The 25,676-nt window shown below is 35.3% G+C and overlaps 1 protein-coding gene across 1 annotated transcript in view; it reads left to right on the top strand.

The window, feature by feature from the left end:
- Window positions 1-23,324, top strand: part of Smp_143690 (feline leukemia virus subgroup C receptor-related) — a gene marked incomplete at both ends in the record, with an annotated part of 40,350 nt that extends 17,026 nt beyond the window's left edge. Inside the window, 5 exons of the mRNA XM_018797758.1 lie at window positions 4,442-4,552; window positions 11,848-11,953; window positions 14,528-14,639; window positions 15,213-15,256; window positions 23,253-23,324. Of these exons, the coding sequence (XP_018652768.1) occupies window positions 4,442-4,552; window positions 11,848-11,953; window positions 14,528-14,639; window positions 15,213-15,256; window positions 23,253-23,324 (445 nt within the window). The remainder of the gene's footprint in view (window positions 1-4,441; window positions 4,553-11,847; window positions 11,954-14,527; window positions 14,640-15,212; window positions 15,257-23,252) is intronic.
- Window positions 23,325-25,676: the final 2,352 nt, after the last annotated feature.

Here is a 25,676-nt window from a genome sequence, read left to right as displayed (position 1 = left end):
TTGTGTTCGTTTTGTCAAAAAAAATTTTTTAAAAACTGGTGAGGTAGGATTCTACTGTTGTGTTGAATCTTGGACGTGATGTCGATATGCTCACTAGTGACTGACTTCGAGAGGTAAATCCTGCAATTCTAGTGAGAAGCAGTGACCAGTGGAGTTCAAACCACGTCTGTTAAGAGAGATAGGAACTCACTGAAGACAATTGGTAAACGGTTGCTCAACTTCATGGATTGGTTGGAGTTGGACATAAACACCATCGGATGCCAACCGGATCACTGGTCTATCGGTTAAGTGTTCTGGCGCGATACTGGTATGTCCTGGGTTCGGATCTCGCGAGGCGAGGTCGTCGATGCGCACTGCCGAGGAGTCCCACAATAGGACGAAACGGTCGTCCAGTGCTTCCAGGTTTTCCTTGGTGGTCTAGCTTCAACTGACTCACGCTTGCGATTATGAAAATACTAAGTCTCCTCAAAAACTTTTTTGATAATAATAATAATGAAGAGACATTTCATAGAAATATGTAATATCACAGTTGTTGTAATGTTGAATATATGGTAAATGTATGAAAATTTATATCTATGTTACGTAAATTGCAAGAAACCGATTGTACTTTTGATCACACAGATATAGATTACATACTATGAGGAGGTAGTAAACCTGATTTTACCTCGACTATGAGCAGAGTCATCAACCTCATAATTCATACTTTTATGTCTATGATAATAAAAAAAAGTTAAATTCACTTAGTATTGTTTGTTTGAATCTTCCCATTGATGTTTAGGACTGCAATTGTTCAGTCTCTTATTACCATATGTGCATACTGTGTGTATTGCCTCGATATTGCCTTAATTCACAAGCATTATAAGCGAGAGTTACTGGGTTCGAGTTCCAGAGCGAACATCAACTCTGAGACGCAGGTACATCCAACTGACGAGTCCCAAACAGGACGAAATGCGCGTCATGTATACTACTGCTAGCCACTATCCATCTGTGCCAATAAAGAAAGTTTCAAAGGTCCCTAGTTCTTTGAGAATATCTGAGATACTTTTAAATGAATCCACTTAATCAACAATACCTAATTATAGAATTTATCTGACAATGAAGTGTCTTGTTTCTAATAAAATTTATAGATCAAATCACCTTGTTTCACAGTTTCATATCGTATCAATGAGTTGTTTAAGCTACCTCTGAAATCCAATAGAACTGAGATATTTACATTGATTGATCAATGAGTAATTGATCAGAAGGGGTTTTATGGAGATTTCAGTATTTCCATAGTCAATTGAAGATAGACCATCGGTTAACTGCTCTGGCGCGAGACTGGCAGGTCCTGGGTTCGAATCTCGCGAGTGCGGGTCGTGGATGCGCACTGCTGAGGAGTCACATAATAGGACGAAACGGCCGTTCAGTGCTTCCAGGTTTTCCATGACGATCTATATTCAATTGACTATGAAAGCAATGAGTAATGATCTATGTTATGTTTGTCTAGTATGTAGACCGGATTACATTCTGTCGGTAAAGTTGCAATGAGAACACTAGTCTAGTTGACTCTACAACAAGTGCACTACTTTTAGAGGATTAGTCGACACCAAACAGACTGTAAAGCTGTTTGAATACAACAGGGACCATCAGTTCCCTCAAGACTACTGTGACAACTATTTAATATACGCTAAACAACTAGAAATTCAGTTCCGTGTTTTTCTATCGACCATTTTCAAACACCTAACACTATCCATCGTAAGCTACATTACGGCTTTATATATATTACATAATACAATAATATAAAAAAAAAGATACATTTATACTTCTCAGATCACGTTTCGTTTAATCATTCAATCATAACTGTTATTGATCTATCAATTGACATAACTTGGCAAAAATATAGGTCAATGTTTTAGTTCGGTCTAGACAAGTTAAACGTTGATCTAAGTAAAATGCACCAAATATCTTTTTTTATTATTTAGCCGGATTATTGTCTATGAATAAGCCGTAATGTTATAGTAACTGGTTGTTGTATGTTTTTATGTACAAATTTCAGGGATGTTAAAGGTTATCCATTTAGTTAGTCATAATTCAATAATAATAATAAGTTATCGTACCGAATAGTAAAGAGAATTGAAATAAAGACACGATTAATGGTTGTAAAAATGAGAACTAATTATATGGAATGTGTTTTGGAGGTAAAAACTTGAGAGGACGAAAAGCGAATGTCCGGCTCTTTAACCGGGTTGGTGGACACCGCGAGTCCACCTAAGGCAGTTGGAAAACCCTCATTCCAAACCAATGGTGAACATGGGCTCCAGTATCCTCAGGGAACTAATGGCGTATGAATCAATCGTCGGTCACCGGCTACCATGAGACTCCATCTCCTTACGATGTTTCACTGCCTTGTGGATCAGATCTTTAGGCCAAAGGGTCCGAGTGTGGCTCCCTAAGAAAATCACCTGCTTCGGTTTGGGCACCTGGGCAGTATCACAGCCATCACAGAAATCAAATGAGATTTGTGTGGCGCATATATATCTGGTTCCCCTTTGTACCAATATTTATATGTTCAAATAAATAATAAATAAAAACTATCAATCAATCACATAGTCTACAGTAACCAATAAAGCTAATACGATAGCAAAGAGTTAACAGTTTCACAAACAAATCCCTTATTTTTGGACTAATTGCTAATTCAACCTCGGCTAGAAGGGAAGAAAGGCCCAAGACAGAGTGGGTTGGAGAATACTGGTCGGTGGTGTTGGGATGATCCTGCAAATTACTCACAATAGACATGACAAGCTCAGGAAACATTAAAGAGCATTTTATCTAATCAGCGTTTGATTAGAAGTCTTGCTAGAAATATTGCGAAAATGAAAAGTCACATGTAGAGGGTTCTGATTGGCCGATTATTACACTGCTACTATATTTAGTAGTATTCTAGAATTTTCAGTAAAACCCAAGGACTTCTAAAATACTATAAAAGCCCTACATTTTCTGTACATAAATGAACCTTTGGATTAAAGTACTTCCCGCGTATTTTGTGCCTTTTTCTCTCATGTTCAAGTCGCTGTGTAGTTCTAGCTTGGGGGTTACTTGACTAACTTCGGATCCGAATATAGCGTTCAATCAACAAGACATATCAGGCGGCCTATGCTCCATTGGGAGTAACAGGCGTAAGTAAGTAAAATAAGTCTAATTCAACCTAATCCTCATGCTTGTAAGCATTATTTGTCAAGAAAGAAGGTATTTAGGCATTCACATATTCCATTCACTTTAGTCAATAAAAAAAAAATGTAAACCTCATCAACCTACATGCTATTTCTTTTCCCTATTATATCCTGTATCCTTGAAAAGGTGTTGTTACCTCTTTATAGATGAAATCGTTCTATTTCTTGAAAAGTTTTTTTGGTTTTTTTGCTTTTGATTGATTGTAAAGAAACATAGTTTTTTTAAAGTAAATAATTCTGTTCAAGTATATTCTCTATCACATCCATTTTACGCAAGACATCAATTAGTTAGTAACAGTGAGAGAAATAGTGACTATGTGAATAGGTATGAAAGGTCTGTTATGAATGTTGTGTTTAAAGTTTAATCGACGTAAAGTATTCACTATGTGAAAAATTAAACTACATATATCTTAAATGTCATAATCAGTATGATATAGGTAGACAACTAACTTCGATAATGTAATGAAAAAACTTAGGTAATCTGATATAGAGAACTGTTTAATGGTAACCTAATGTGAAGGTCAATCGATCTAAAGGAAAAGTGCACTTTATTGGTTAATAAATGAATCAATTTCCTGAGGATTAAAGTGTCATATATGCATGGATAAGTATTTGTACATTTGAATCAGTAGTCCTATACACTTTTTTGATTACTCTTGTGTTCTCGCTCAAGTACTCAGTTGTATCGGTTGCAGGGAGAGGGAAGTTAGCGCCTAGCACACTGTTTATCAATATCATATTTGGGACAGCGCCCATCACAACATAATCCGAATTATGTAGACAACACTGAGTTGTTATCTAATAATTAATAATTTTAATTTTGATAAATTCAAAGAAATCAGGCAACTATTAATCCGTGTAATGTCTTACTTCGTTTCATTCGGGACTCGTCAGCTGGATGTACCTGTATCTCAGAGTTGGTGATCACTCTCTGAGATGCAGGTACATTCAGCTGACGAGCCCCAGACAGGACGAAAAGCGCGTCGAACTGGATTCCGCTACTATCCACTATCCATATTTGCTTATAATGCTTGTGAATTAAGGCAATATCGAGGCAATACGCACAGTATGCACATATGGTCAATAAGAGACTGATCAATTGTAGTGTTAAACATAAATGAGAAGATACAAACAAACAATACCAAGGGAACTTAAAATTTGATCTTGACCAGTCACTCATTTATTGTACTCATCTAAACTAATTCTTGATCTTATTTCATTTGTTTATTCAGGATAATCACATGTATTATATATATTCTAAGTTTAATATTTATGGGAATCTTTACTGGAATATTATATCTCCGTTCAATGCCAATAGTCTTTATTGTTATGTTCTTTTTAGGGTAAGTTATAATTTCCTATATATATATATATATATATATATATATATATATATATATATATATATAATTACTGGAGTTCAACCAAGTCTGCTGTAGAGATACCAACTCATTAAAGACAATTGGCGAAAGGGTTGCTCAAATTTCGTGGATTGGTTGAAGTTAGACATTAACACCGTTGGATGCCGACCGGCTCGGTGGTCTAGAGGTTAATTGCTCTGGCGCGAGACTGGTAGGTCCTGAGTTTGAATCTCACGAGACGGGATCGTGGATGCTCACTGCTGAAGAGTCCCATAATAGGACGAGACAGCCGTCTAGTGCTTCCAGGTTTTCCATGATGGTCTAGCTTCAATTGACTCATGATTTCAACTATGAAAGTATACATATTTGTCCTTTCTTGTCTAAGTTGTACAGTATTATCTTAACTAATGATGCACTACATGTTTAAATGACTTCAACTGTAGTTAACTGAAGCTGAACCAGAAGGATGACACAGTATGCGAAAAAGAGATAAGGATACAAAACTTAGGAAGAAATTAATCTTACTATTAAAACAAAAGACTTATGATAGTTGACTAGAGAAGAGACTAATAAGATAGATTAAGATATTGTTCAGTTTGATAATATTTCTTCTGCTTTATAATCACTGTTACTACGAAAAATGAAGTACTGAATGATAGATGAAATCTAGCTGATGAGTTCCAAATTACTTACTTACTTACTTACTTACTTACTTACCTACGCCTATTACCCCTCGTGGAGGAGCATAGGCCGCTCACCAGCGTTTTCTATCCAAATAGGACAGAAATATGTATCCCGCATCTCACTGATAACCTCATATCAAATATGCTAAGGCTAATATAGATGTTCTTAACTGAATAAATCATTCTAAAATACAAGCTAATTAAACTTGTATAATCAGTTTATTTGGTTTGATAGTAAAAACGAACTCTACCCTTCGAAATATTTTGCTTCTATGGGCTGTAGAATTATCGAAAGTCAATATCTTGATTTTTAATTGCTAGAGACGTTATCAAATATGGCTCAGAATAGAAGCCAATGGCGATCCTGCTGTAACCTTCTTTTACTATCTTCATAAAGGGTGGTCATAACTTCTTTAACTGAAAGAGTTCATCTGGTTGTACATTTCAGTTTCCCCCATCATTACTTCTATTTTTCTTTATATACGCATCTTACCCCTCTTCTTTTCCCATTCTTATTGTTTTGTGTGAAGCATATATATCTGGTGCCCCCTTTCACCAATATTTATGTGTTTAAATAAATAAATGGATAAGCCAACACATTTTTAGCCACCCTTTAAGCAATAGTGTAAATTAAATCTACTGAAGAGATAAAACTTTATATAACATTCATAGTAGTAGTAATAGTAGTGGTAGTGAACGAGAACACAAGTGGGGATAACCGAATATATTTGAATACAAAATTACAGAATATCTTAGTAAAATCTGTGTCAGTCAGTCACAACGTAGAACTTCGTATTTACGGACGTACATCAGTTCGAGTTGCCATACCACATTAGCACAGAGATGCAGTTGTCAATTCAAATTCCATAGTGGTAGAAGTTGTAAGAGTATAAGCAGTAATCGAAAAGATTAGGGTTTGAAGATGTTATTGAGGGAGTATAATCTAGTGATATAAATTTGGAAAGAGAAAAAAGATAGAGACATGAAGAATTCAGAAGATTAGAATTTGTCAGAACACAAACAGTGGATGCACCTTCGCCATTACAAACGAATTTGAGCCATGTCATTCAAGGTCTCTAACCATCGATGGCTATCATCTCGCGAATCCCAACCAGGTAGTCTACACCTACCAACATGGCTCAGTCCAATTGTCAGCGACTTCATGGATTTGTGCCACGTTTTGGTCTGGCCGCTCCTAGCTTTCTTCCAACCTGTGTATCATACAGTAAATACTTCATTTGCAAAATATCAGTCAATCGTCTCAAACTTAACTATTCCTTCTGCAAAATATCAATCAATAGTCTCAGACTTCATTGCTTTTTTCGTTTCCACATCAATCGCTTTCTGTTCTCATTCTCTTTTCTTTATTCTTATTAACCTTCTGCTATCAGATATTTGACTTTCGATTTGGTGTTATAAACTACTTATATCTGTGAACATCAGTAGTACACACTACAGTAGTAGCTCTATGTTCTACATTAGAATAAACTAGAAAATGAATTAATTTAAACATTTAATCCTTTTCTTATCTGAACAGATCTGTATTAGTCCCAGATACCTACTCTGCTTATCCCTAAATAACTGAGTTCTTAATCATTTTGAGGGGATATTTCAATAAATACCTCACATATATAATATACATCACATTCACCGATAAAGTTTATATTAGCAGACAATAGTTCACTTCAACTAGACATTTTGTAACTATTTGATCAAATTGTCTGAAGTTATTTGTCAAAAAGGTTGACAGAACTAACGAATTCTTGATTTTGCTACATTGTGATTGTTACAATAAAAATTATCTTTATAAACCTCCAACAAGATCTCTATTATGTGCCATTCAACTATACTATCTCCATTTCAAATGCCTTAACAAGAGAAGAGTGAGTAGAGTTCTGGATAAGATAGCTTTCTATACTGGTGAGAAGTCGAATTGTCATACAGTAACTCTATTTATAAAGCAACAATTGTGATCTTGGAATGATATAACAAAAATAACAAACTAAACGTGAAGTTAAATAACAACAGGGGTCATTTTGGTGATACGAATTACAATTCGACGACGACTATTTTGTTTATCAACGCTTCAGTTTAGTAGAAAACGGCGATAAAAACCTAGATTATTTGAGTTGTTTCTAACATAAGGGTTAGTAAACAGTCGAAGAAACAATATTGACAATCACGATAAATCTCCATACTGATAATCATCATGGGCTGACTAGTGACTAACTTCAAGATGGGACTTCTGGAGTTCTGGTGAGAAGTCATTACCAGTAGAATCCAATCCATGTCGGGCACTAGACGGTTATTTATCTAAGACAATGGGTAAAGGGTTGCGTACGATCATGGGTCGATTGAAGTTAGACATTAACACCGTTGGATGCTGGCTCAATAGTCTAAAGGTTAAGTGTTCTCACATGAGACCGAAGGTCCTGTATTTGAGTCCGACGTGCAGGATCTTGAGCGCGCATTGCTGAGGCATCCCATGCTAGGATGAAATGGTCGTTCAGTGCTTCAAGGTTTTCAATAGTAGTTTAGCTTAGATCGACTCGTGAATTCAACTGTGAAAATTGGCTTTTTATTTTAAACTATCAAGAACCAAATATTGACAGATATTTCAATACAATTTACAATCGTTTCATTATTAAACACATAAGAAGGCAGTTGAAACTAATGTGGTGTGGGTTACTGATATCCACATAAGTAGTATATGGTGATGGTCGGGCAGTGAATGTATTTCAGTAGAAGATCGATAAGGGGAGAACGGGAACGGCACGCAAACGGTACGAAAATGCATGAACAATTATAATCAGAGACTATGGACGGATATTTGCAAAAGAAAGAGTCGAATTGAGACAAATTGCAAATTAACTGTTCACTATATGGTTCTCATATTTTCTGTAGCGTTGTGATAAAATAGATTCGACTGTTCCCAACTAGTGTTTTGTTCACTACACTACTACCTCCTAATTAACACTATTCACTGAACACTTTTAAAACACAAACAAATATTGTTTTATGACATTGTTACGTCCTGCATCTGTCTACCCATTTTCGTTCAGAGGATAACTTGTCTAATGTAGATTAAGACCTTGACGCTATAGGCTGGCTGGCTTAACCTTGAGGCTAGTATGCGTGAGTTCAAATTGAGACTAACTGCTTGGGGTAGAGAGGCGAAAACTCTTCTATCACCTGATTCGCGGACAATCACGTGCAGGAGAGAGATGACAAGTCGACTAGAACACTACATGATTTATTCCAAATTCCGATATGGTACCCGATTTCAGATTAGTGTAAAAAAGATACATGAATAAATAGATGACTAGCTTGACCACAACAACTGAAATCACTTACTTATAGTCTGAGCCATGTTGGCAGATGCAGACTACTTGGTTGAGGTCCGAGTGACTATCGTAACCAGTGGTTGGAGACTGAGTGACAAGGCTCAGAATCAACTACAATGGCGTAGGTGCATACACTCTTTATCTTCCCTTAAACCTTGAGATTAAAATTGCTTCATATCTGTCTTTCTTCTTGAACTATATCCTTATATACAACCTTTCTTTTGTACATTACCACCGTTAAATTAACTACTTCTATGAATTTGGTGTTCATCTTGTTGTGGTAATGAGATATGGCTACTTGAACCGGTGCATGTGTGCCTGGTCCTACGTTGTAGCTGAATGAATGACTGATACTGGAGATATCAATTATATTTATACTTTCAATGTAGTGTGTATATGTGTGTTTGATTGAAGCCCGATTATTAAAATCATCTATAGACCTAGATATGATGTTAGTTGAGACTTGTCACATTAACAATCTTGAGCAACCAATCTTACCTCCGCAATACTATATAATAATCCTTCCAATCAGACAGTGAATGACAGTTCTTTCAATATTATAAATAGACGTTAATTACTAGAAAGGAAACTTTCTTGCTGATCACTTCAAACCATCACTAATTAGTCTCATCAATTCTTGCTAAGAAAAATGATATTGATTCATGATGACGAATATTATATTATCCTAGAAAACATTTATTAGAAACGAAAAAAAATACACAGGAACTGTATGTATACGACGCATTATTTGTGATTGAATATACAGTACTGTAATGAAGTTGGACATTAACACCATCGGATGTCGGCTCAGTGGTCTATCGGTTAATTGCTCTGGCGCAAGACTGGTAGGTCTTGGGTTCGGATCTCGCGAGGCGGGATCGTGGATGCGCACTGTCCCACAATAGGACGAAACGGCCGTTTAGTGCTTCCAGATTTTCCATGATGGTGTAGTTTCAATTGACTCATGATTTCAACTATGAAAATTATTTATGTCATGTTTTCATGTGATTACCTTTTAGCTCTCTTTCAAGTTCACTAATAATGGATACTCAAGAACCAAAGTTAACTATCTTAGGTCTATATGAGATCAGTACAGGTTTAGCAAGAATTGATCTTATTGAATCAATCAGCTAATACTCTCAAGTGTTATCATTAAGATTGTTCTCAAATTTATTTTAAATCAAATATTTCTACTATTAATTATAATTTAGTGAACTCATCTGTCAAACATACTATTTGTATAATGGATACTAAAACTAAAGGAGACAGATAAACCAGAATTCGAACTTGTGACTTAATAGTTAAAAATTGAATACATTATCTAGTACTCTAACTAATTAGAATACCTATAGAGTTTATGACTGATCACCACTATAGAGTTATTCCCTTACTTGAACAAAAAACAATTATTCAGTAGTATATAAACTCTTAACCATACTGTAGCGAACTAAACACTAATGGAAACAACCGAATGTATTTAAGCACGAATTATGGACTATCTCACTAAAATCTGATAACCATACAGCGCTTCATTCCTGTTCGTTCCTTATCGATCCTCTGTCAAAATACATTCTATGTCTGACCATCGCCATATACTACTTATATGGATATAAGTACAATGGCGTAGGTGCATACACTCTTTATCTTCCCTTAAACCTTGAGATTAAAATTGCTTCATATCTGTCTTTCTTCTTGAACTATATCCTTATATACAACCTTTCTTTTATACATTACCACCGTTAAATTAACTACTTCTATGAATTTGGTGTTCATCTTGTTGTGGTAATGAGATATGGCTACTTGAACCGGTGCATGTGTGCCTGGTCCTACGTTGTAGCTGAATGACTGACTGAGACTGGAGATATCAATTATATTTATACTTTCAATGTAGTGTGTATATGTGTGTGTGATTGAAGCCCGATTATTAAAATCATCTATAGACCTAGATATGATGTTAGTTGAGACTTGTCACATTAACAATCTTGAGCAACCAATCTTACCTCCGCAATACTATATAATAATCCTTCCAATCAGACAGTGAATGACAGTTCTTTCAATATTATAAATAGACGTTAATTACTAGAAAAGAAACTTAAGTCTAGGCTTTCTTGCTGATCACTTCAAACCACCACTAATTAGTCTCATCAATTCTTGCTAAGAAAAATGATATTGATTCATGATGACGAATATTATATTATCCTAGAAAACATTTATTAGAAACGAAAAAAAATACACAGGAACTGTATGTATACGACACATTAGTTGTGATTGAATATACAGTACTGTAATGAAGTTGGACATTAACACCATCGGATGTCGGCTCAGTGGTCTATCGGTTAATTGCTCTGGCACAAGACTGGTAGGTCTTGGGTTCGGATCTCGCGAGGCGGGATCGTGGATGCGCACTGTCCCACAATAGGACGAAACGGCCGTTTAGTGCTTCCAGATTTTCCATGATGGTGTAGTTTCAATTGACTCATGATTTCAACTATGAAAATTATTTATGTCATGTTTTCATGTGATTACCTTTTAGCTCTCTTTCAAGTTCACTAATAATGGATACTCAAGAACCAAAGTTAACTATCTTAGGTCTATATGAGATCTGTACAGGTTTAGCAAGAATTGATCTTATTGAATCAATCAGCTAATACTCTCAAGTGTTATCATTAAGATTGTTCTCAAATTTATTTTAAATCAAATATTTCTACTATTAATTATAATTTAGTGAACTCATCTGTCAAACATACTATTTGTATAATGGATACTAAAACTAAAGGAGACAGATAAACCAGAATTCGAACTTGTGACTTAATAGTTAAAAATTGAATACATTATCTAGTACTCTAACTAATTAGAATACCTATAGAGTTTATGACTGATCACCACTATAGAGTTATTCCCTTACTTGAACAAAAAACAATTATTCAGTAGTATATAAACTCTTAACCATACTGTAGCGAACTAAACACGAATGGAAACAACCGAATGTATTTAAGCACGAATTATGGACTATCTCACTAAAATCTGATAACCATACAGCGTTTCATTCCTGTTCGTTCCCTATCGATCCTCTGTCAAAATACATTCTATGTCTGACCATCGCCATATACTACTTATATGGATATAAGTAGACCACACTACAATACCTTCTTAATTTTTGCCTATTCTATAGTCATTTTTTTATTGATTTGTCTATGATCATTCTATTTTTCTTTAAAAAAATAAATTTCTCTTTTACTATACATTTCAGTTTCTTTATGACCGGTTATTTAAGTATTGGTTTTGAATTAGCCGCTGAATTAACTTATCCAGAAAGTGAAGGTTTATCTTCTGGTTTGTTGAATACATCAGCACAGGTAAATGTATAAGTATATTGATGTGAAAAGAAAATCTTAGCCTTTAAACAAAATATTCATATTTATATATTTTGATTACATATTTAAACAAGTGTTATCACAATTGATTGATCAATGGGTGGTGATCAATGTCATGCATATCGAGTCCTTCTTAGTGCTGATCGAATGCTATCGATCAAGTTGCAATGTGGCACGAAACCAAGGTCCAGGGTTTCCTGTTGACCACCTCCAACCACCATCTTATCTCAACACAGTGCACGCAGTGTCGAGCCACCTAGACTAGTGGCCACATTACAACTTGATCGATAGCATTCGATCAGCACTAAGAAGGACTTGACACGCATGCAATTGATCACTACCCAGTGATCAATCATGTGTGATTACATCTCAGTCCTACAGGAGGTTGGTCGCGGCCCGAATAGTTCAGTGGTAACGTCTCTGATTGTGAAGCTGAGTGACACGGGATCGAATCAGTCAGGGAGCACCAGTTCCCTCAAGATTACAAGTACACCTTTCTGACAAGTGTCAAGTAGCACGAAACCTGGGTCCAGGGTTTCCTGTTGACCACCCCCAACCACCATCTCATCCAAACAAATGTTAATCAATGAGTAATAACGATATCTTGTGGTATAAGCTACTTATGTCGATATAAGTAGTATATAACACCAGTCAGAAGTGAAATGTATGTCAGTAGAAGGTTGAGAAAATCGAATCAAAGAGAGCGGTAATAGAGAGTAATTGTTGTAACAATGAAGGAACGATAAAGTTTCAAATAATTGATGGAGGATTTGCAAATGAAGAAGTAAACGTATGGTTTTCAAATTTTACCAAAGAATTCTGTAACTTAGTATTAAAATACAATTGGTTGTCCCCATTTGTGTTCTCTTTCATAACCATAGCAACAATCCCAGTTGTTGCAGTTCATCTCAACACAACCACGGTTAAAAATTCGTCAGTTTATGAAAGTGATTACCAAAAGCGTCAACAATAACAACTGATCATATTTAAGGTCGATAGAATAAACTGTTTGCGGTTCGTTGAGAAATTTGAATAGTTCACTTCTATCTGAAGTTTTTTTCTAATGATGATGTCGTTTAGAAAGACAATAAAAGTTTCATGATTAAACCATTGAGATCAGAGAATGGAAGTTCAAAAAAACGATTCTCCTTAGCTGTATATATTACTAATCATCTCAGATATAATTCAAAAGAAATGAAACCCTGAGCTCGGGTTATGTCATCCAAGCATTAAAACTGAAGGATACATTTATCTATTGTTATATCGATTGATTGCGTGCCCTGTTTGATATATGAACGTGCTGCTTCCCACCAACGAGAGAGCAGTGAATTTATTGACCGCCCAATGATACACAAAGCCGTGTGAGCAGTCTAGAGCACTACTCGGTCTTGCTATCTGCCTGGCCCAGCCAGTTAAGTCCAGAACACCAATAACAGCCTCTACAATATAAATCATTATTCTCATACATACTGAGTTTATATACCAAACAAACTGATCACATTGTACCATAATATAGACAATAACATTTGTACAAGATTTGTCCAAATGTTGCTGTGAATAGGGAGAACAGTAATCAATAGACCGGGTATAATAGTAATGGTCTGTAGATGGTGTCGAGTCTCGATTGACTATGATCATCATTACAGTAAGATTACGCGCTCAAAATCGACTTGGTTTCTTCGATAGCTCGTAAACCAGAAGACTGTAACTGGTCCAGATGAAGTATATTTATTGGCAATCATCTCGTGGTATCGAATGAATACCGAGACGCGCCAAAAATTACAGCCAATAAGAGCAGAGCGTAAGAATGTTCGAACGAACAAAATGGACAGCGGGACGAGAAGTGATTTTGATATAGTTAAACAGCAACGAGTACAGTAAAACAATCACTGGTACAATTGATTATAACAATAATTGTTTCCATTGTACCGATCATGTTCTCGTCGAGAAAAGCAGGTCACTACAAGTCTATGGGTCAAAATAAAGGTTATCATAAGAGGGACACGAATATGAATAGTTAAGTCATTTAACAATTATACAATAGGAAATATACATATCACATTGATCCATAAATAGTCCCCAGAGTTACCATTCATAATTCTCCACGGGATACAACATCTATATGGAGAAAATTCTCATCTACTGTCATGAATAAGTTGATGGAACTGTTGTTGGCCTCATAGACTGACATTATGTACTGATCATCGTAAGCAATAGCTAAATATAGGTCATTCATTTCATAATCTCTTTAAGTGATCATGGTTCTCTATATTGGAAAGATGCACTAAGTGTTCAACTATTGGATAACAAGTTCGAATACTGTCTACCTCCTTACTTGTATCAAAGATCCTTGTGGCTATCTATGTTGTTCAAAATACATATCAAATCAAATACATTTTACTTGGTAGACAACTATCCCATGACTTACAAAACTGCCTGTTATTGTAAATATAGTCTAATTGTATTCCAATGTCTATTACGTAATCTTCTCTATATGTATGTTTATCTATTTTTTCATGTGTACTGTTTTTTTCTCTCTTATAAACATAACGTCAGATATTTGGCCTTATATTGATTCATGTTGCAACACCATTAAGAACACATTATGGAGTTTTGCCTGGAAATTTATTCCTTACAGGATTAACATTAATTGGAACAATAATGACAGGTAAGTTTGTTTAGGTAAATATGTAAAATGGTGTTAATCAGTTCTGTTAACAAACAAATATCACATAGTTGAGATCATGAGTCAATTGAAGCCAGACCACCATGGAAAACTTGGAAGCACAGGACGGCTGTTTCGTCCTATCGTGAGACTCCACAGCAGTGCTCGTCCACGATCCCACCTCACGAGAATCGTTGTGAGATAGTACCTTACTGAAGACAATGGTGGATGGTTTCCCAGTTCCGTAGATTGGTTGAAGTTGGACATTAAAACCGGCTCAGTGGCCTAGTGGTTAAGTGCTCGCGCGCGAGACTGATAGGTCCTTGGTTGGAATCTAGCGAGACGGGATCGTAGGTGCTCACTGCTGACGAGTCCCACAATGGGACGAACAGCCGTCCAATGCTTCTAGGTTTTCCATGATAGTCTAGCTTCAATTGATTCATGATTTCAACTATATAAATTAACCTAATATGTAGATATTTCTTTTGATTTTTATCATTGAATACAACATCATTACATTCTTTTATCACATGCTTATTGTTGCTATCTTCAATTAATGTTATTTTTATATTACAGTATTAATTAAAGAGAATCTTTATCGTCAACAGGCACATGAACGTGTAAGTTCATTAATATACTTTTCTATGTAACCAGTTAGTTACTATGAGTCATTTATTTTATAGATACTTTTAATTTTCTAGTTTAGAAAATATTGGTTGATTTAAGCTACTAGATTATCATTGAACGGCCATTTCATTCTTGCATGAAACTCTTCAATAGTGTGCATCCATGGCTCCTTAAGTTCGTATTCCGCGGGCGGTTTTCTAATTTTGGATTGAATCATCAATTTAACTATCAAAATTACTACAATCTCTATGGCAACTTGGACTGATGCATATATGTACCTGGTCCTACGTTGTAGCTGACTAACTGACTGTGACAATCTCTACAAACCCCTATTCTGATATTAAAATATAACTGAAGATCAAGTTTTTTTGTAGGTTAAACAATATTCATCTTAGTTGGGTAAGTAATCAACAGTTAGATAATGATTCAGAAATTTCATTAGAACTCTCGCAACTTGTGTTAGTTGTGAAGTAGACGATATATCCGTTTGTTAACAAACGATGTCAATGTATGGATCAGCAGTCAGCTTTGTATTTCTTGGTGGTTATGAAATATGATAGATCAAAGTAGAACACATACGTAAGCTCAAAGTTCCTAATCATAGGTTTCTTCACGCCAGTGCATTGATATAGTGGAACAAACGGATGAGGAACGTTGAAGTTAGGCATAAGGTATCATGAAACCATAGAAAATTGGTTAACAGGATAGTGAATGTTTATTGATTGAGATGATTGGGACACGTATAATGTATTCCCAACTAACACTTCGGAGCCTGATGTTAACTAGTGTAAAAGTACATTGAAAGAAAATTAGGAGCGGCTAAACCAAGGAGTTGAGCTATGTTGGTAAATGTAAACTAACTGGTTAGTATTGGAGTGGTAACCACAATCCGCGGTAAGAGTACTTGCGTGACATGATACAGAGTTAGTCTCGCCGTTACAAATGATTTCGCTCTGTTCATATCTTTCTCCATAAATTAAGTTCTAGCATTCCGTCATAAATACCGTTTTATCTTGTCTTCTTGAACCAAATTCTAAATATTCAACCATTCTCTTTATTCACTTAGTATTACTTGTTTGAATCTTCCCATTGATATTTAGGACTGCAACTGTTCAGTCTCTTATTGGTATATGTGCATACTGTGCAGGAACATCCAGCTGATGAGTCCCAAATAGGACGAAACGCGCGTCCTGGATTCCACTACTAGCCACTATCCATCTTTGCTTACATTCTCACTATTGTTGTAACATTTACTCCTATAAATGCAAACTATCACAGAAACATTAAATGAGGCAGTTGTATAATAAAGTTAGCACCTGTTTCCTCATAATATAGAACTTTTAAGCGGTAAGCATATTGATGTAGTTCGAACTTCATTCATTGGTAGTTTTTAAGGTTAAGCATTTGCTATGAGACCTGAAAGTCCTAAATATAAAGCTTGATAAAGTCATGGAACAAATTCCTCGGGTGATGATCATCTAAACATTAAAACATTCTTCACAAAACTCCATTTAAGCTATAAATATTCCTACTTGATAAGGTTAAAAGATAAATCGTCAAAACGTAAATAGAAATCGTCCTCATGTAGTTATATTCTTTCGTTCTGAGATGGTGGAGAATTCCTCCAGTCAATCTTATTCAAACCAAAGGATGAAATGACAAAAGAAGACAAACTAAGCATTATCTACAAAATAAATTGTGCCAACTGCGACAAACACTACATAGGACAAAGCAGACGCCCTCTTCATCTTTGCGTGCATGAACATCAATTAGCGATCAAACGCCATGACATGTCTTCACTTATATCAATCCACGTGGATAACTGCGGACATACATTCGACTGGAAAAATGTTGAGATTTCGGATAGAGGCAATGCCAAAAACACCAGAGAACTTTTAGAAGCTTGGCACTCGGGTCAATCAGCAATAAACAAGCACATTGAAATCAATCCAATTAATCAACTAATTAGGAAAATTGTGCACAAACATAAGAACAAAAATCAAACCAATGGGAGATACAACCAAAACAAAGAAATAAACAATGACAGATTTAAGGTCATTAAGAACCAATCAACATCGAGGTGTACAGGACAAGCTCTGAACCTTGATGTGAAGAAATTCAAACACTTCACTTCTACCAGAAGTTTGTGCTAATGATGTCGTTCAGTAGAACGATGAAAGCTCCACGATCAAACCATCCAGCTCAGAGAACAAAACTCCATCAAAAATGAATTCTAAAAATTGATGACTAACTCATAAGTTATTCGCATTGTCCATATCAGAAAATGGTATAACAATAAAACTATTTAACTGTTTGATTGATAAAACAAAATCCAATAGTCTAACATGAAAAGGGGTTTCTGTGGAGATTTAGTATTTTCATAGTTGAAAGCGTGAGTCAATTGAAGCTAGACCACCATGGAAAACCTAGAAGTACTGGACGGCCGTTAAGTGCTCTGGCTCGAGACTGGTAGGTCCTGGGTTGGAATCTCGCGAGTGCGGGATCGTGGATGCGCACTGCTGAGGAGTCCTATAATAGGACAAGTCTAACATGAATCAAATTGATCAGTTGCATAAAGTTGAATACTGTATTGTTTTGTTAATGATTACTCCTTCCCTTTCTTAAACACTAAAGGGGGGGGAGAAAGGTATTTATATTAGAGAGGGTTTAAATATGCATATAGAAATTTTTCAATCACATTCAAAGTGTTATATTGATTTTTAACACTTTAGAAGAAGTTGAAACACAAACTGTTCCCGGTAGGTGTGTGCTTTATGCTCTTCATCTTGGCTATAATGTTTACATTGCATTTTTTGTAAATGCTTTATGAACATCGGGTGCTCTGTTAACTTCATTCCCAGTTTTTTTCCCTATCTACTGGGTGTATTTATTCGTTTGTTTGTGTGTGTATGAAGGTGTTTCTTTCATTGTTCATTTTAAACAGAACAAAACTGACATTTTAATTAATAAGATGGACTCAAACCTTCATTATCAACTGTAAACAGGCTAAAATTACAATGATTTATGTAATTATGGAAGTACTAAAATGCTGTTTTGTCCTATTATTGAACTCCTCAGCAACGCCCACCTATGACGTAGTCATAATGAAACTATGAATGATTACGTAATTATTCAAAATGGTTAAACTGATAGTAAAACTGTAGTGAAGAAGAACATGGGTGAGGACAATCGGATGTATTGAAGCATAAATTACAGACTATCTCACTAAATTCTGATAACCATACAGTAGTAAACAGTTAATATACATAATTACAATCAATTGTCTTAATCTTCACTGTTCCTTCTGCAAATATCAGTCCATCTTCTCTGGCTTCATTGTTAACGCATTTTCATACCGATTGCGTTTCGTTCCTGTTCTTTCCTTATCGATCTTCTGCCAAAATACATTCTATGTCTGAACATCACCATATACTACTTATATGGGTATAAGTAGACCACACCACAAAACTAATATGTGAACATGAATACAATTACATAAGAGATATAGAAAGTTAAAAGATGAAAAAGAATGACTAATTAAAAAAGAAAATTATTTGATTAATGGTTATGGTTACCATGGTAACGAAAAACTTATCATAATTACTTTCTATACACATATGTCAGGTTGAATGCGTTTGTTAACAATCGAAATTAGCAAATAGAGTAAGACTAGTGTCGTGCTTCGTTGACCGTTCACCTCGATAACCGTGATAATACAATGACGAAAAACTCACTTACTAACAATCATAGGTTCATATTAATCGATTCGAAAGAACCGAAAGAGACCCTTCTCTCTATCTTTTCAATTTACTTAGTACACCAAATATATGTTAATTCATAGATACAATTGCAGGTAACATCGGACGTGCATTGATCTACATTTGAATGTTATAATGAACATTGACGTTATAATAGTGAAAGCAGTAGAGCCAATAGAGCTATGTTTTTATCTCATATTTTATATTTTCTTCTTCTTCTTCTGTATAATCTTCGATTCCATTTCCATCATTTAATCATCTCAACTTCACTAACTAAAGTATGTTTAACTTCTATTTATAGCTATATTAATACGCCTGTGTTGTAGTTTTAGACTGTTTGCATCTGATAATTAGCCCTCAGTTGTATGATTTGGTTCTGTTTACATCACCCATGACTAAATTGTCCAGTTGAATGTGTGGTGTTCTGAATGATGATACAGTTTCGTTTGAGTATGTATTTCTGTTTAGTTTGTCTTCTATAATGACTTACATGAAATATGAGCTATGTATCATCTTTTTAAAGAATATTTTACGAAGTTTTAATTGATCACAATACATCTTACTTACGCCTGTTACCCCTAATGGAAAATAGGCCGCCGACCAGCATTCTCAAACCCACTCTGTCATGGGCCTTCCTTTCTAGTTCTACCCAACTTTTGTTTATTCTTCTCACGTCTGTCTCCATTTCTCAGCGTATTGTGTTCTTTGGTCTTCCTCTTCTCTTTTGACCTTCAGGATTCCATGTGAGAGCTTGACTTGTGACGCAATTAGCTGATTTCCTCAATGTGTGTCCCACCCATTTCCACCACTTCTTCCTGATTTCTTCCTCGGCTGAAATCTGGTTTGTTTTGTCCCACAGCAGGTTGTTGCTGATAGTGTCTGGCCAACGGATCCGAAGTATTTTGCGTAGACAACTGTTGATAAGCATCTGTATCTTCCGGATGGTGGCCTTCGTTGTTCTCCAGGTTTCAGCCCCATACAGTAGAACTGTCTTGACATTTTCATTGAAAATTCTGATCGTGGTGTTGGTTGACCATTGTTTTGAATTCCAGATGTTCTTCAGTTATAAATAGTGATAGATACATCTATCTCTCTTTTTTCCTTGCATTACGATAATATTACATTTTGAATTTGTGAATAAATACAGTAACAAGTATAGAGTAAAACTAGAACTGTTTACACAGTTGAATTCATTAGTCGATCTAAGCTAGATCACAGAAGGTCTTGAATTTGAATCACGCGTTAGAGATTATGGATGCGAACTGCTGAGGAGTCCCTTACTCGGACGAAACGGTCTTCCAGTAGTTGAATTCATGAGTCGTTTGGAGCTAGACCACCATGGAAAACCTGTAAGCACTGGATGATCGTTTCATCCTATTGTGGGACTCCCTCCCTTTGCTCTTCCTTTTTATGTGTAGAAATACTGAACAAAACTCAGAGGTCATATTGTACCAGGATAGCAACCATCTATTATTCTAAAATATATGAAAGATATCTTCATGGTTCTCATTGGATTCATAATATCTTAGTGTAAGTTACTAAATACCAACTACCTGACTATATGCCATCGTCTTGAATATATTTAAACTTGAAAGTCCTAAATTCACTTAGTATTGTTTGTAGCAGAGGAATCCAGGGCGCGTTTCGTCCATTTGGGACTCATCAGCTGGATGTACCTGCATCTCAGAGTTGATATTCACTCTGGGACTCGAACCCAGTACCTTTCGCTTCAAACGTCATCGCATCATTCACTCAGCTACTGAGTCCTGATAGCCACTTGCTTTTGCAATGGGGTGAAGTTTAAATTTACTTGGTATTGTTTGGTTGAATCTTCCCATTGATGTCTAGGACTGCAATTGATCAGTCCCCTGGATTCCACTGCTACAAACAATACTAAGTGAATTTAGGACTTTCAAGTTTAAATATATTCAAGACGATGGCATATAGTCAGGTAGTTGGTATTTAGTAACTTACACTAAGATATTATGAATCCAATGAGAACCATGAAGATATCTTTCATATATTTTAGACTAATAGATGGTTGCTTTCCTGGTACAATATGACCTCTGAGTTTGTTTAGTATTTCTACACATAAAAATGTATAACTAAGGGAGTAATTGTTATGTTAGATAGCTTCTGACAACTACCTCAACTACTTTAACTTAGTGCATGCGATGTTTAGCCCCCTAATGCCCTTGTACGGCTGAGAGTGGGGAGAGTACCCTCTCCCTCTCGAAATGCTCTTACATGGACACGCGTATATAGTCTCTACCAGGGAAGTCCTACTCCTTGCCTTCTCGTGTTGTTTACGAAAATGGGAGGACGAAAAGCCAATGTCCGGCGCTTTAACTGGGTTGGTGGATACGGAAAGTTCACCTAGGGGAATTGGAAAACCCTGATTCTAAACCAATGGTGCTTATGGGCTCCAGTATCCTGATGGAACAAATGGCGTATGAATCAATTCGTTGATCACCGGCTACCATAGGACTGCACCGCCTCACGATGCTCCACTGCCTTGTGGATCAGATCTTTAGGTCAAAGGCTCGGGTGTGACTCCCTAAGAAAACCACCTGCTTCGATTTGTGCACCTGGGCAGTATCACAGCCTTCACACAAATCAAATGAGATTTGTGTAGCGCATATATATCTGGTGCTTCCTTGTGCCAATATTTATGTATTTAAATAAAATAAATAAATGTGATGTCCAGCCACCTCAACCAACAGTCGCATTGGATTCTGATCGATCTTTTTCTATCAGCACTAAATAGTCAAGCAAACATTATGTTAATTACAATTTAGTGGTTGATAAATGGCCATTATTATCTATTGAAGTAACTTTCAAAGATCGACGTTTGTCACATACGTTGTTAGATGTTCGAATTTTATAATTCGTCAATTCCTTGATACTTATTAAGAGATAATTGGCCATCATAAACCTGATGTTGATCTTGTTGTAACATAATCTATCATTTGAGTGATCTACCTAGGCTTATCTTAAGAGCCGAACAGTCGAGGTGTTGAATCTTTACCAAATAAAGCGGTTGGGAAATTTCCTACCACCACGTACGCAAAGACACGATGTTACCTGCAGTAAAAGCAGAATGAAAGTAAACTAGGAGTGTGAGGATAACGAGACGCGACGTCAATCCATAAGGTCGTTAGCAGAAAGCCTGACCTAATTATGAAAACAATACTTTCATTACACCATTTGCACATCTTCCCTGAGTTATCTCATACATACTCCACTGTTCTTTCACTATTGTTGCTATTTTGATTCTTTTCAGATTTTTACATTTTTTTTTCCATTTTCTTCTTTTGTTTTTAAGCATTTTACTTTTAATTTCTGACACATACTACTTATATCTGTTCGTACAAGTAGAACATACCACAGATGCAGACTATTTGGTTGGGGTTCGAGCGATTAGCGTAATAAATGGTTAGTCACTGACTGGTATGCCTGGAAATCGTTTATAGCGCCTTGGGCGTGTTCTCTTTTCCCCTTCCCCCATTTGAAATCATAAGTTTCTTAGTAATCCTTTAAATTTATTTTTACTCCATGATCCACATTTTCTTATTGAATTATACGTACTTTTTCCCTATCTCAACTAGTACTGTTACTAATCAAGCTAATTTGGTACCACAGTATATTCATTTCGTGCAGTGGCTTGAACCGATGGACATATGAACGAGGTTCATATTAATACTTACTCTATTCATCTCATTAATTTTATTTCTAAACGAAATATTAAAAAATAAAACTACTCTTGTTGAAATGTTTATCTGATCACCATTAGTATAGATATTTGTGGAACTTGAATGTCATAGTTTATATGAAGGACTGATCATAGATAACGATTAAAAATCAAGGAGTACTGGACAGTTGTTTCGTCTTGACATCAAACTTCCTATTCTTGTCAGGTATGTAACAAATATCACCACAGGCTACTGATGATTTGACTGAGGTTAGACAATCTGACCCCTTTATATACCATGAGATTTGAAGGTCTTTGGTTCGATCGTTTTCAGTGAAGTTGTAGACTCACACTGTTAGTTTCATACCCAGAATGAAATAGCTATCAACTGCTTCTTAGTTCCTAATCGTTGTCCAATCAACATCAGTTCTCCATCAAAAATTAATGAGATGAATGGAGTTTGCCTTCATAAGAACCCTCACTATATGTACCTATATTGTCTAATTTTGTTTTCTTTCTTTCCTTTCTCTCCATATCTAGATGAACAAACTTCTAACGAAAGAAATTAATAAAGATTTAAATGGTCAACATAATGAATTCAATGAAAGTTGAATAATCTCTGGTTTTCTAGTTCATTTCATTCTTTTTTTTTCTTTTTAATTGCTCAAAATTATTCAGTAAAATGATCAATGTCAATATATGTGCATGTATGTCGGGGGGAGGGTAATAGGGGATGAATGGTTGATGTTTGTACTTCAATACATAGACGTATATATATGTGTGTTTATGCATATATATTTACGTAAAATATGTTGAAGCAATTCTTTTGATGTACTTCTTTTTTTGTACTATCTCCCTCTCCCTCCCTCTCTCTCTCTCTCTCTCTCTGTTACCATCTCCATCATTATCATCAATATTATCGTTTGTTTGTTGGTTGTTTTTTTTTTAAAAAAATTTTTCTACTTATCTTGATTACGCAATCTTCTTCAATCGAGCCCCTTCAACGTTGGCTAACGGGAATATAGTCTATCTACCTCTCCCACCCCTCTCTCTCTCTCTCTCTCTGTTACCATCTCAATCATTATCATCAATATGATCCCATATCAACATATGAAATGAAATCATTAATAATTGGAGAAAAAACAAAATCTTAAATACCAAATATCACTTATATTCATTCTTCATTATCAACTTTACCAAGATGCTATTTTTAGGTGTGTGTGTATGTGTATGTGTGTGTATGGATATATTGACATTCGTTTGTTTGTTCGTTTTTTTTTTTAAAAAAAATATTTTTTCTACTAACCTTGATTACGTAATTTTCTTCAGTTGAGCCCCTTCAACGATGGCTTACGGGAATATATAGTCCATCTCCCTCTCTCTCTCTTCGTTACCATCTCCATCATTATCATCAATATTACCCCTATCAACATATGAAAACAAAACATCAAATACCTAATATCACCTATATTCATTCTTTATTATCAACTTGATCAAGATGTTATTTTTTAGGTGCGTGTGTGTATGTATGCGCGCGTGTGTGTGTATCTATGGATATATTCACATTTGTTTGTTTGTTGGGTTTTTTTTTAAAAAATTTTTTTTTGTTTTCTACTAATATTGATTACATAATTTTCTACTGTTATTTAATTATCATTATTATTATTGTGAATACATGCTCGTTTTGATTGATCATTATTATTATTAGTCGTTATGGCTAAGTTCTTTCTCATTGAACTAGATTAGATTCGGGCTTTTTTTATTACATAATATTCACTTGACAACAGCAACAACAACAAAAAAGAAAAAAAAGAAAAACAGAGAAAAAAATCTATACAAAAACATGAATATTATTCTCTTTTCTATTTTCGGTTAATCGTTTATATGTTTCTTCTTTTTTTTTTCTTTTTTCATAGTGTCCTGTTTTCCCTCTTGCATAGATCATTGTTTCTATGTTTGTTCGTTTGTTTGTTTTTTTTGTATGTTTTAACTTTATATTAATATTGTTTATGAAATATGAAATTAGATCATAGTAACAAGCAGGTAAACCAAATGTTTATTTTTTTGTTCTTTTTTTTTGTTTTTTTACAAATAAATGAGTTTAGTTTGTTATCTATTTGGGTTCATTTTAAATGGTGATGTTTTCTTTATGTGTATTAATCGATGACAGTTTATACTGGAAGCAGTGGACGGCCGTTTCGTCCTATTATGGGACTCCTCAGCAATACTCATGAATGATCCCGTTTTACGAGATTCGAACAGAGGACCTATTAGTTTTGCTCACGAGCGCTTAACTACTAGACCGTTGAACCAGTCGGCATCCAACGGTGTTAATATCTAACTTCAACCAATCCATGAAATTAAGCGACACATCCACCGACTGATAGGTCTTGGGTTCGAATCTCGTGAAGTGGGATCGTGGATGCGCACTGCTGAGGAGTCGCATAATAGGACGAAACGGCTGTCCAGTCCTTCCAGGTTTTCCATGATGGTCTAACTTCAATTGATTCATGATTTCAACTATTAAAATTACTATAATATCCATAAAACCCTTTCTAATTATAATAATGTTAGGTATGTACTAATTTATGTAAAGAGTGATTGACCTATTTATTAAGAGAGAAATTGTAATATGTAAATATTACTGATGATATTAGGGCCTATTCTAATAAGGTATATTATTAGTTAAAAATGTTAATTAGTTATTCAACCATAAATTACACTTATTCTTATAATCCAGTTCAAGTGTTTAATAAGTTATAGAATGTATTAATAATAATCATAAGTTTCTATAACACGTTTCTGATCATGTGAATGGCTGGTTGGACTTGTAGCAGTTGTTTTAAGTGACTTTTTCACTTCCAGTAGGACATTGACAAATGCGTACTTGAACTAGAGTATTGTCCAACTCAAAACATGTACTCCAGAATCATCGAGCCCCTTCAACGATGGCTAATGGCAATA

The sequence above is a fragment of the Schistosoma mansoni genome, chromosome 5 (assembly GCF_000237925.1).
Source record: "Schistosoma mansoni strain Puerto Rico chromosome 5, complete genome".
In the NCBI taxonomy this organism is placed as follows: Eukaryota; Metazoa; Platyhelminthes; class Trematoda; order Strigeidida; family Schistosomatidae; genus Schistosoma; species Schistosoma mansoni.
This window is presented reverse-complemented; position numbering and strand designations above follow the sequence as displayed.